At 40.0% G+C, this 12,802-nt stretch overlaps 1 protein-coding gene and 1 long non-coding RNA gene across 4 annotated transcripts in view; one reads left to right on the top strand and one right to left on the bottom strand.

Annotated features, from left to right (window-relative positions):
- Positions 1-9,558, top strand: part of DMGDH (dimethylglycine dehydrogenase) — a 38,177-nt gene extending 28,619 nt beyond the window's left edge. For 2 of the 3 annotated variants that reach the window (XM_081929358.1, XM_081929357.1), the window contains exons 15-16: positions 6,921-7,055; positions 8,323-9,558. In XM_081929358.1, the coding sequence (XP_081785484.1) occupies positions 6,921-7,055; positions 8,323-8,538 (351 nt within the window). In that variant the 3' untranslated portion in view covers positions 8,539-9,558. Of the gene's footprint in view, positions 1-6,920; positions 7,056-7,466; positions 7,557-8,322 lie in introns of those variants that run through there. The other variant, XM_081929359.1, reaches the window with a different exon arrangement.
- The window catches only part of LOC309379919, a 281,744-nt gene continuing 278,141 nt past the window's right edge, over positions 9,200-12,802 (bottom strand). The window contains exon 2 of the long non-coding RNA XR_014172674.1: positions 9,200-11,994. This is a non-coding gene — a long non-coding RNA (uncharacterized lncRNA). The remainder of the gene's footprint in view (positions 11,995-12,802) is intronic.

The following is a 12,802-nucleotide window of genomic DNA, read 5'->3' as shown; positions in this document are numbered from 1 at the left end:
ATACATAGAGTGGGCAAGGCTTTCCAGCCATGGTGAAAGCCAAGGATGCAGTGACTTTTGGAGACTATTTGGATGCTTTTCTGGTGCATATCATGAAGAATTTCAAGGAAATTTGCAGCAGGGTTGGTATTGTGCTTGACTGCTGCAAAGACCCATCAATCAAAAACCTTATGGTAAAGTGTCAAATTGGGAAAGGAAGGAAATAAGAGTTGACATTAGCAGCAGGGACAGCATATTGCCTGTGCAATGGAGAACATTAATCAAATCCAAGGAAAACAAGACCTCACTTGTTCTGTTCCTCAGAAGAAAACTGCTGCAGCAAGCAAAACATAGTGACATAGACTGGCAGTGGTGATCATGATGGTCATGATGTTTCATCAGTTGGAAGAAACACAGACCACCTCAACTCCACTCATATGACTGTGCATCTGTCTGAGGCAGGGTCAGGAGGACATAACAGAGTCATTGTCACAAGGAGCGATAGAGATGCTTTATTGCTGCTGATGGCCTTCTATCCTCATATCAACAGTGAGCTATGGATGAAAGTCATGTCAAATTATATGAATTATAAGTTGCCAAGCACAAAGTGGAATGGCATGATTAAGGAAGAGGTGGGTAGCTGGGCTTTCATGCCACCTTGGGGCATGATACCACAAGCTAGCTTCCAAGACTGAAAGGCCTGTTAAAAGTCTACATCTCCTGTCTCTTACATACCTGATGTCCACCTGATTTGAAGTGTCTTACACACCTGATGTATGAACCTACCAGGAAGACACATTCAATTCATATTCTGTTCATTTGCTCCATTCAGAAAGGAAAAGAAGTGCAATGCTACCAACAGAAGAAGCATTTATTCAGCAAATTGTTGAGCCCACCACCAAGCCTTAATTTTATAAAATGCTATTGTGGCAAACTCAGTTTTCCAAGTCCCACAGAAAGTGGTTGACACATTGAGCAAAAGTATGCCATCTCTACAAGATGACAAAAGCCATTTAGCTGAGTGATCGGACATTACAACCTGTGGGTGTACAAGTGGACATCAGTTTGCTTATGTGCATTATTTGTGAAAGTGAACTGGAAATCAGGATGCAAGTGTGTGGATTGGTGCCAAAATCCATACAGTTACAACCATGACAGTGATTTATGTGTGTATTGAAGGTGTCTTGTTATTTTGAAATGTTCTGTTGTTTACTTAAGGATTAGATTTTAGTCCAAAAAAAAAAAAGATTTCAGCCAAAATAGGTTGTCTGTATAATTTGTTGCTTTTGGCTCCATTACTGTTTAGGTAGGCTTTTAGTGCATAGAGCAGGGGTGTGGAGTTTTATCAGTTTGAGGGTCACATTTTCTTGTGGGAAGCATACCAGGGAAGGGACCACAGGCCAGTGCTCAAAGTTGCCAGAATCAAAAGGATATGTAGGCCCCATTCTAGCCATACAAAAGTCAGAGAGGGGTGTCATACTAGCCAACTTTTCAAGCACCAAACTAGAATGTGTGTCCTCTGGGATGTAGTCCCAGGCGAGTCACATGATCTGCACCTCATCCTTGCCCTGAAAAAGTGTTTTTTTTCAGGACAAGAGTGCAGCACTAGAGCATGGCACCCAAAATGGTCATCGAGATCTTGTGCAAAAAAACCGGGATGTCCTGTTTTTCCAGGGCACTTAGGAGGTATGGTGTGTGCATATGTGCATGTACCTACACACAAGTAAGTAAGAGGTCTTTATCCCACAAAGAGTATTTATAATGGCCACAACTCTCTTTGGGTACAGCTTCACAGAGACAAGTGGTCCTATTTTTGACAACTCATGAATTGCAATGATGCTTGGCTCAGCCCATGCTGCTGAGTCTTCAGAAGTCAGGAAGAAGCTACAGGTGACCACTGTGTTTAGATGGCTACTGCCCTGCCACCATTAGGGCACAATTCTGTCGCCACCCTTGAGATGGAATGGCTTGTGCCTGCAGGAGCCCACTGCAACTCCGTCACTTTTAAGGATCCTACCTGAGCACCCTTTGATAGATATGTCAAAGTTGTGAAAACAGAAAGCAACAAACCTCCCATGCAGGGGCAACAAGTATATATACCTCACAGGGTTGCAAGAACTCTATGATCAGTTCTGCCAGTACTGGGCCCAGGTAAGTTTTCTTCCTAATCCCATCAACCAGCAGTTAACACTGGGTCCAGAGAAATCTAATTTACTTCAACTTATGTTACATAATGTTATAGCAAAGAGAGTAGGTAGGGATGGGCAGGCTAGGAAAACGCTAGCTGGATCCTCAAGAGGGAGATTGCTCACCCCTTTAAAAAACCATTTCAGTCGAATCTGAGAAAGATGGCTAGGAGGAGTCCAATCACAAGTTGCATATGTGGCATGTTTTCTGCAACACCCCTCCCCCCCAGCACATGGGCACAAGGAAAGGCTCCCTGTGCAATTGTAAAGCCAGCCTTTATCATACATGAACTTTATTGAAAGTAATGCCAGTTGAGCACAAGTACTCTTCTAGTACTGTTTGTCCCTTGTGCAAGAGAAGCTCCTGCAGGATTGCAATTTTGTACAGGACTTGTTTCTTTGCTCCACTTTTATCGCCCTTTGTTGAATTTATGCATGAAGAGTCTCTACGCTGATACTGGACATGTAGACTGGACTATAGTATACTAACACATTTTCCTTCTGGAAATAACATGACATATGAATCATTTCCCTATGTTGGGATTTTAGTTCCTCATGCATGATTTTAAAGTGAATGAAGGAGGTTGGGGTATATATACAGTGAACATTATTTTTAGTTTAAGTTGTATAGTTTCATTTGCTATAGTCAGTGCTTTTTTCTGAGGGTACGCTGGGGTACACATACCCCTAAACATTTTGTGAATCTTTTTACCTTTGTCCATTTACTGTATTTTTCTGGATTTGAACTATTAAATGGTTATTTCTTGAGTCAAAATGAGAGCACCCATAAACATTTTTTTAAGAAAAAAGCACTGGTTTTACAGTGGTAAAAACTATTACAAAACAATTTTGGGAAGATTATCCAAACATACAGTATAGCAAAAATCCAGAACCTCCACAGTGGAATGTGAAAACAAAGAAATTCAGTAAAAGAAATACACAGAGAAAGCATATTAATTAAAGCTATGCTTCTCCTTTACTGTCAATAGGAAAGGAAATATTCGAAAAGCTCTTTTTTCGTATTGTAATATAAACATGCTTCTTTGTCTTCACTAAACTATTTCACAAAAATACAGCACATAAACTAATTGCTTTCTCGATCATTGATTTAGCTGTTGTATAATATCTGGTAAATGTGGTTTGAACCATCCTTTTCTTTCTTAGAACTAAATATAACACACATGAAATTTTCTTTCACAAATTAATTTGTGACGGTTTTTTTTTAAAAGGCTAAAGCAAATCAAAATTTCTCTAGCTGTTGCCCTGTTTATATATTCACAGGAGTTAACTACCTTCTATGCAATTAATCTAGAAGTGACCCATTAAAGCAATTCACATCTGTTACCAGGTCATACTCAAGGCTCCAATTATGACTGCTGCATTAACCTTCATGCAAACTGTGTTTTCCATTTATAAATGATGGATTTATGGGAGTCAAGTGAATAATGTTGAAGAGTAAGCATGGGGGAGCTTGGAAGTATTCAAATGCATGGGCTTCTTTTAAGGACAGTTTCACTAGAACATGGAGAAGCAATGCACAGAACTACTGGCTGCAGATAAGAAATGCCAAGAGCCAACAAATGCAAATTGTCAGATTCACATCTATGATTTCTGCCACCCCCCCTCCATTGTATCTCCTGGAAATAACTGGAGTCAACCAAAAGCAGTAGTGCACTCAATTTATATCATCTGGTGTACTATGGATTACTGCTTTTAATTGGCAAAGCCTGATTGCCATTTTCTATAAGGGTATGTCTGCACTGCTATCTCTCTGGTGGCTCGTGTTTTGGTTTGCCCTTCATTGTCTCTCATCCTCTCTCTCCCTCTATTAATACATTCATGGTATATGGAGAGGACAGCAAAGGAAAAGGAGACACTAAGGACAAGAAATAAATTGTGCCTGTTCAAGCAGCATGCTGCCCATGCCTGCTCACAAGTGTGAGTAGGAGAAGTGGCACATGGATTGCAATAGCATAGTGTCCTGGTTTAATTGCTAGCAAATTAATTGGCAAGTAGAAGGGCAACATGTGTTTAAAAGATGGGTAAGGAAACTTTCTAGCCTGGCAGACCAGGCTACGTTGTGGGCCACGTTTGACAGGCCAGCAGATCCTATTTTGCCCCAAAAGGCAAAGACTCTCAAAACACTATTTGTGCAGTGCTTTGAGCTGCGCTTCTGGCAATCAGCTGATTTGTCAAATCTTCAGATCTTCAGAAACCCCTTTTAGAACGTTATTTTCTGCAGCCTTGGGCTTTGCAGGTACCTGCAAGCATCTGTTTTAGCTGAGCCCCACCCTTACCTGCCCCACACCTGTAAAGTGGCCTTGCAAGCCAAATGAGAAACTTGGCTGGCTAATTAGGTCTGCAGACCAGAGCGCTCCCCCCCCCCCCCGCATATTGTTTTCTGGGCTTGAGGGACGTTGCAAGAAAGTTCAGTACTGACTTTCTTGAGAGAGGTGAAGTCCTGTGGAGGAAGGCCACTTAGGATTGTCCCGGCCACATCAACTGTCCGCATCATTTTTCAGGAAAACCTGCGTACATATCCTGAGCCACTCTGTGTGCGGTTTTGCTGCCTGCCAAAAAACACATACTCAGTTTCCTTTTCTTATATTGAAACTGGGCAGTGGCAATAACAGCAGCAGAAGCATATTTTGAACTGAGATTAGGAAGGCTTCCCACATTCCTCCTATGTTCTCTTTTGCCCTGTCACAACTACAGTAATAGCATGCCAGGTTGCAAGGAATTGCAGGCAAAATTCTCCCCCACTCCATGTGCCCAGCTCTGGGGTGATGGAAAGAAGAGAAGGAAGATTTATGTATTTCTACTGCTTCTCTTGCCAGCTTCTAGCTTATAGTGTTCTTGGGTGTGGGACAGAGTGGTGGATACGGACAGGGAGTATTTAATCCAAACCTGAGTAGAGTGTTGGGAGTTGTAAAGCTCACTTTTCATATTGAGGCCAGCTTTAAAAGCCCCTGAAGTTTATTTTCAAGACTAGCTTGGAGAACTTCACCGGCATATCTCTCTATCTGTTTGTTTGTTTGTTTGTTTGTCTGTCTGTCTATCTGTTTGTTTGTTTGTTTTAGACAGAACATTCCAAAGTGAATTTAGTAAGCATTGCTCTTGCTCTAGTTTGGCTTCAAAGGTCATCACATAGACAAATCGCCTCATCCAGAAACTAAATTGGAGTATGTGCTCCCTGATTAATTCTAGCATCTAGTACCAGAAGGAAACATATTTACCACCACCACTGAAACCATCAAAAAGCAACAACAAAAAGGCAAAGGGGTTTTTTTTCTCCTCTTACCTGCCTCCTGAAAGCCTAGCAAGCTGAAAAAGGCTGCCTGACAGATTTTAGTTCAGGCCTTCTGTCGGGCTTCATCAGGGGGCTGCTCTTAACAGGTGCCAACCTGAACGTGGGCAGGCATGGTCCATACCAGAAAGATTAAGGCCAGAGTAGGCATATAAAGCTATGAGGAACCAGAAACAGGAAAGACTCAGAGGCAAGGGCAGAATCTAAACAAGTGTGAGTGAAGGTTGATTCCAGAGGAGGCCTGAAAAGTTGATTTGGCTCTACTGCTGCTACTTGATAGCAGACAGAGGCCAAGCTTGAGGCCAGGGTTGGATAGGCCCTAAGTAAGCCTGTTTGCTGATGCTCAACTACTGCAGCCAATGTAGCACCCTTGCAGTTCTGTATACACACAGCGTTCTATTCTAGAATCAGTTGAAATTCTTTGTTTTCTCTTCATAAACACACTATCTAGATCTGTTGCATATTTTGTCCCTGAAAAGCGCTTCCTGAGAAACTGGTTTCATTCTGAAAATAAAGGGTCATTACAGATTGATTCTGTATTACCCCAAGTAATATGTAGGCAGTCCCAGCAATGGTGGGGGGGGGGATGTATCCATACCTGACCAATGAAGCTGTGGATGGGTGTACACCAAAAGCACAATCACAACTTCCTTCTCCTGGTGAATGTGCAGAGAGAAAATGGCGTGCCTAACCTAAAGGTGATGGTTTTGAAACGCTTATCAAGTAACTCCACCCAGCCTAAGTAGGTGGCAGGATCTAGAATCAATCTGGATTGAAATCAGCATGTTGAAGACAGACATGAATGGTTCTGGATTTTGTGCTACCAGTGGGTTAATGTGCATACAACCTCAGACTTTTGGTCTAATTGTCAGTAGTTCATACACACATGCAAGAGTCTTTCCCACAACTGTTACCTCACGTCTTTTTAACTTGAGAGAGATACCTCAGGCAAAGCCTGGGGTTTTGTGCAAGCAAAGTATCTGCACATAGCATGAGCTACCCCAATAGCTTTGGAATGTACAAAGTAGTTTACCAGATAAATGTCTGCTGTTGCTATCTTTTGTGGGATCAGGAGGCAAGGGAAGGGGATGTGGGCTTTCTTGCAATAGTTTTCTATAAATGACTCTGCTGTTACTTCCCCATGTTAAGTAGCCAAGAGGAAGCTTGATCCCTTTTCAGTATAATATTTTTAAAGGTATATAATCAGAATGTATAGCGCTTAAAGGTTACAAATGTAGACAAATATGAGGTAAAATAACTGAACATATCCACATTGTGAGCAAGATGAACTAACATTCAAGAAGCCCAATGGTTTAATTTAATTTGTACTTTTATCTAAAGCTTAATAATGGATGGAAAAACAAGTGAAGGCAAATTTAAATGCTTGCATCCATAACCCTGTCACAGAGCCTGACTAATCATTTATCATCATTATCTTTTTTTCCCAGCCAGCAGACTTCATAGGAAAGCAAGCACTGAAGCAGATTAAAGAAAAAGGGCTTGAACGGCAACTTGTGTATCTCACCTTGGAAACGGATAATGTTGATCCAGAGGGAAATGAAAGTGTCTGGTATAATAACAAGGCACGTAGCATAGATTTTGTTTCAAAAAACTGATGTAAAGTTTTTTAGAACATATTGTGCTCCCATCCATATTTCAAAATGAACAAAAGATAGTTTGCACACAGTTTAAAAAGGGTTGCAAACACCAGCATATGTTTGCGCAAGGAAATACGCACATGTGCAATGACATATGTTTATATTTTTTTGCTATAACAGATTAAAAAATGCCACCCCTTTGCAATTTCTACCAGTGGCAGTTCTCACAGTCCTCTGCTGGGCTTCTCACAACAAAAGGAATTTGTTACTGGGCAAGGTTCAAAGCTCTTGTGTTAATTCTCAGAGCTCTAAGCAACTTGCACCAAAAGATTATGTAAAGGACTGATGAGGACTGTCCTGATGTACTCTGTGCTCCCCCCCCCTACTTTGAAACAGAATCAGGACTCCAGTCCACCCAGCTTTCAGGCAGACAAGATAAGACAGCCTGCTGAAATTGGACACAGCTTATAATTCAGGAGGGAGCGAGAGGCTGGGAGGAAACAGGAAAGCAGGGAGAAAACGCATCCTGACCTAAGTAGGTCACAATAGCAGCACTACCTTCATACAAATGTATGGTAAAAAAATTAAGAAGTGGATCCTCAGTTGCATATTTGGGTTAAAGGAGGGTTCCAGGTCCAAAAGGATTGAAGAGCTGTGTTCACACCAAGATTGTGCCACCTTCAGGAGTCAAATTTCCAAAGAGAATTAATACTTTGAGATGCATTCGGATCAATTGACTTTATTAACTCAAGTGGTTTCAGTGGGTCTACTCTTAAGTATGATTTAATTTAATATCACTCAGAAATTAGAAATGGAAAATTTATTACAATATTGAGTCACTTTTTAGATCCATCTGCATGTGTCCGTATCAACAGCTTTCATTTATATAAATGAAAGTTATTTCTTTAGAGTGGGGAATATTCTAAAAACTGTATTTATTACTTGAGGAATGTGATATATTTTTATGCTTCAGTGTAAGTTTGTAGGGTAGGTTTGTATGCAGCAGTCGAGCTATGTTGCTACTCAAGAACAGGTGATGCATGTGCAATATATTTTTCCAGGGCACAAATTATTCTCTATGTTGAGATGCTCCCAGCCTTTTTTTGGTTAAAGCAGACAAGATAACTATGTAACGTGCAGTCATGTGTTTGATTTTCTAACATACTGACTGTTTTATTGAATAATACAACCTACATCAACTATGTAGACTTCCATGCACTAAAACCTTTGTGATATTTGGGTAATTTTTCAGGTTATTGGCAACACCACATCTGGATGTTACAGCTACAGCACTCAGCAGAGTCTGGCTTTTGCTTATGTCCCTGTGGAACTCAGTAAAGTTGGACAGAAACTGGAAGTTGAACTACTCGGCAAAAATTATCAAGCAACTATTATCCAGGAACCATTGGTTATGACCGAGCCAACAAGAACACGGCTTCAGAAGAAGGGTGGAAGTGCTAAAATATAAACAGGCAGGCGTTTAATTCCTCAATATTAAGAGTCAGTACTTGATTAGCATATTTCATTTGAGTTGAATGCAAATTACACATGAAATATGCAACAAAATAATACTTTATGTTTACTAATCATTAAGAATAAGGAACAATTTAAGAAACCACTGTTACTTATACACATTAGTTCTTGCAAATAATGTACACCAAGTCAGTAAATAGCAGCAGCAACAGTCTTGAGTATGTTGTAAAAAAATGGGATTGTTGCAGTATGATTGAGCAAGTGGCAGGAGTCCTGGGCTACAGAGCATGTGGCAAATCTTTGTAGAAATGATGGTCTGATCACAAAGGAGAACAAAGTACTGAGGCTAAAAGCCCATGAAGTGATGGGAATTTGAAAGCAGTGAAAGCCTCCTAGCTAGGTTGGCGCAGTGGTGAAATAAGTTGGCGCAGTGGTGAAGCAAGGGTCTAGGTAACCAATCAGAAATTCACTTAGAAGACAGTTTTACTTCCCAATGATTTTTGAACTTGCATTGCATATAAGGATGGGGGAGAAATTCAATTCAGTTTGTTTTTAAAGGTGAACTTATCTCATTTGCACTTTCTGAAACACTGCACAAACCAAAAGATAGCTATCCTTTGAAATTCATAATTCTCCAATTTTGGGGGCATTTCCCCCCCAACCAAATCGTGTGTACAAAAATGCATATACTAAGGTTAAGTGTGCATAAAAATGCATATATCTGTGAGAATAACATACAAAAATGCATTATATTAGGGGAAATTGCTTTGCCAAATTGTGCATACTGTATTAGGCAAAATTGCATACACATATGTATACATTAGGAGAAATTCACAGTAAATTACTGTCAAATCTTCTAGGTGACATATGAAAAATGGTGAATTGATGTGAAACTCATAGAGCTCAATTTAAAATAGGGAGGGGGGGATGAGAAACAGCAAAACTAAAATTGACAGATTCCTCCATCCCTATTTGCAAAAGAGCTAGTTGGTCCACACCATTTGGGCTATTTTTTTTTTTTAAAGGAAATTGGGAAAGTGAATCGGAGATAAAACCAATGACACCACAGGGGTCTAGATTCCTAGGTACTCTAGTTGGTGATTTATATCAGAAAATAGGGAATCTGTGTGTGTGTGTGTATGTGTTTCTGTGTTTCTTTGAACACCTGTACAACACAAATCTCTCATTTGAAACTTCATGGCTGGTGGGCTAGCCCTTCCAGAAAAATCTGTCTGCCTTGGTTGAATAGCCTGTGCTGGATACCAAATCCATAAAACATTAATTTCATACTTAAGCCATAATTTTTCCTTTTCATAAACCTAATGCTAATGCTAACTTTTAAAACAATTCTGTGTCCCTGCTCACACTATTCAACACTAAATTTTCATTGTCCTATTTAAAGGTCACTTAAACAAAAATTGCTCAAAAGTGCAGAATCTTCCACAGAAACTGATACATCTAAGTCCTTCAGTAAAGAAGCTGACGCATAAATAAGACATGCCAGTAGAAACACAGTTTGAATAATGAGCACCTATTATTGCCAATGATTTAATGCAAGCTGACATTACATTGTACAGATCTGAGTATCTGTTTACAAAGCAGGTCGCAATAAAATATAGAAGCTGACAGGATTGCCCATAGTGCTAGCTGGAGTGAGAGAGAAAAATCCATTTCAAAATTATTCTCTTATATTTTATATTATTTGGCCTGTTTTCTTCAACCATGACAGGATCTGATTTTATTTTTTAAGATGACATTGTTTGTAATCAATCACTTTTTACATCTTAGTTTGCCAATACATTCTTTTAGATGTTAAAAATGATTAGAATTAAGCATATTTTATGTAGAAACAAATATATAAACACAGGGCACAATTTCTCTCCTGCCTATAGAACTCAATTGTAAAACTGTGAACAAAGGGAAACTTTTATCTCTCCACCTACCCCTTGCAGCTAGGTGCTTGTCCAGCCGTTATGTGGAACGGAAGGTCCATAGATGGATAGATAGATAGATAGATGGATAGATAGATATATGATATATAGATAGATATCTCCCTCCCATAGTGTAGTCATCCCCAACCTGCCGCCCTCTAGAATATGGCCATGTGGCCTGGGGTTGGGACTTTTAGTGCAAAACATCTGGAGGGCACAATATTGGAGAAGTTTGTTATGGTGGTACTGGTCTTTACTACACCACATGAATGGGCTACTTGCTCTTGGAGCACACATCACTTTGCACAGATGCTACTATGGGAGGTACGCATGCACACCCTACCCCAGATTTAAGCCTGTGCTTTGTGGAGTCCTTTACAGATTATTTATTTATTATATCTATAACATGCCAGGATTGGCTCCCAAAGCAGTTTACAATTAAAGCCTCTTAAAAGGGGACAATATAATTAAGGATATGTTTGTGAGTAGAATAGATCAGCCCTTTTATATATTGGTGTGATTTCACTCGCTGAATAATCATAAAATGTGAGTTCATACATGTTTGCAATTCCTGATGAATATCATATATTTTTGTTCCTTGCATTATTAAAATTCATACACTTTTTCCTTTCAAAGCAACATAGTTTTTTAAAAGCCCTTGTTCATGTTTTCAAGTCGCCAATTTTTTTAGCAGATGGAGATTGTAATTCAGTGGTTTTGTAAGAAAGGTAGCTCTAGCAGTTATCCTTGAGAAATACTGTCGACATGCCTAGATTACTTAACTTGTTGCACACTAACTGACACAAGTTAAAGCAAGAAAATGCAGAGACCTTACTTTTTTCTCTCAACCAGTTTCCTAAAGTTTAAGTCAGGCATAGGCAAACTCCCATCATCCCTAGCTAACAGGACCAGTGGTCAGGGATGATTGGAATTGTAGTCTCAAAACATCTGGAGGGCCAAGTTTGCCTATGCCTGGTTTAAGTTTACAAATATTTCAGTCATAAGAGTTACACTGGGCAGCACAGCTAACCCCACAAATAATTATTTTTATATACTGTACAATACAATAAGGCCCCAGACTCCTAGAGCATTCTACAGTAAATGCAAGTAGCTCAGACTGAAGAGCAAGACTGAGGACTAGATGTTCTAAGAGTTGGTGGAGTCCGATTGTCTTTAGGATAAGCTAGGATTGCCACCTAAATGGTACTCTAGAAGTTCTTAACCCGAGGTACCACTTCCGATTAGCGGAGTCTGTAACCCAGAGTGTTTGTAACCGGAGGTACCACTGTACATCTTTTTTCTTACCTGATTCGAAGCAGTCCTATAGGGAGAATGTTCTTGGCCTCCTGCTGGGTTTTTTTTTTTCACTAGTAGAAGGCTTCTATCCTTGTTATCCTTTTAAAACTCACAACAAAATAAAATCCAAAATAAAAACCCTCAGTGTCCACATGTGGCCTGCTAATGTATACAGTGGTACCTCAGGTTAAGAACTTAATTCGTTCTGGAGGTCTGTTCTTAACCTGAAAATGTTCTTAACCCGAAACACCACTTTAGCTAATGGGGCCTCCTGCTGCCACCGCACCGCCAGAGCACGATTTCTGTTCTCATCCTGAAGCAAAGTTCTTAATCTGCAATACTATTTCTGGATTAGCGGAGTCTGTAACCTGAAGCGTATGTACGCTAACCTGAGGTATCACTGTACAGGGAGACTTACATTGTTAAGAAGGTTGCCTGAAGTAGCATACAATAAATCAGATTCTGAGAATTGGGCTGTGCTATAACCGATTGTTAAATGAAAGAGAGGGAACATAGACAAGCATACAAATTAGCTGAAATGTGAAGCGAAAATACATCTTGTCCTTGGTCTGGAGGAGGAGAGTGAAAACTGCTGCAGCTAACAGACTTGCCCACAGATCAGATAAAAGTGCTGCTGCAGTTTGGCAGACTATTGGGTGGGTGGTGGAGTCAACCCTGAAGAAAGTACCCCACAGGGTACTTGGAGGCTGCCAACCCCTTTAAGTTTGTATTGATGAATTTATCAATCTAGTAGAAGAAAATGAGCAATGCATTGTTAGGTGGTAATTGAAATAATATTTTTTGCTTCCAAAAAGTTGCCTATAAGCAAGTGACTGAATCAGTAAAGAGTAAGGCAAGAAGGAAGTGGCTGTGTTGCTGTTTCTTTCGCATTGTACTGATGTGGGTGGAGGTAGGCGAATGATCTGGGTCTCAAAATGTTTAATGCTGCCATAGATTCTTCACAAATGAGAAATTCACTTTGTGACAAGTGTTTGGTTGGAAATAAAAGGTGTGGTTGGTGGGAATGGTTGA

This window comes from Podarcis melisellensis, assembly GCF_964234715.1.
Source record: "Podarcis melisellensis genome assembly, chromosome: 11".
NCBI classification, from domain to species: domain Eukaryota; kingdom Metazoa; phylum Chordata; class Lepidosauria; order Squamata; family Lacertidae; genus Podarcis; species Podarcis melisellensis.
The sequence above is the reverse complement of the archived record's forward strand: the minus strand, read 5'-3'. Positions and strand labels throughout refer to the sequence as shown.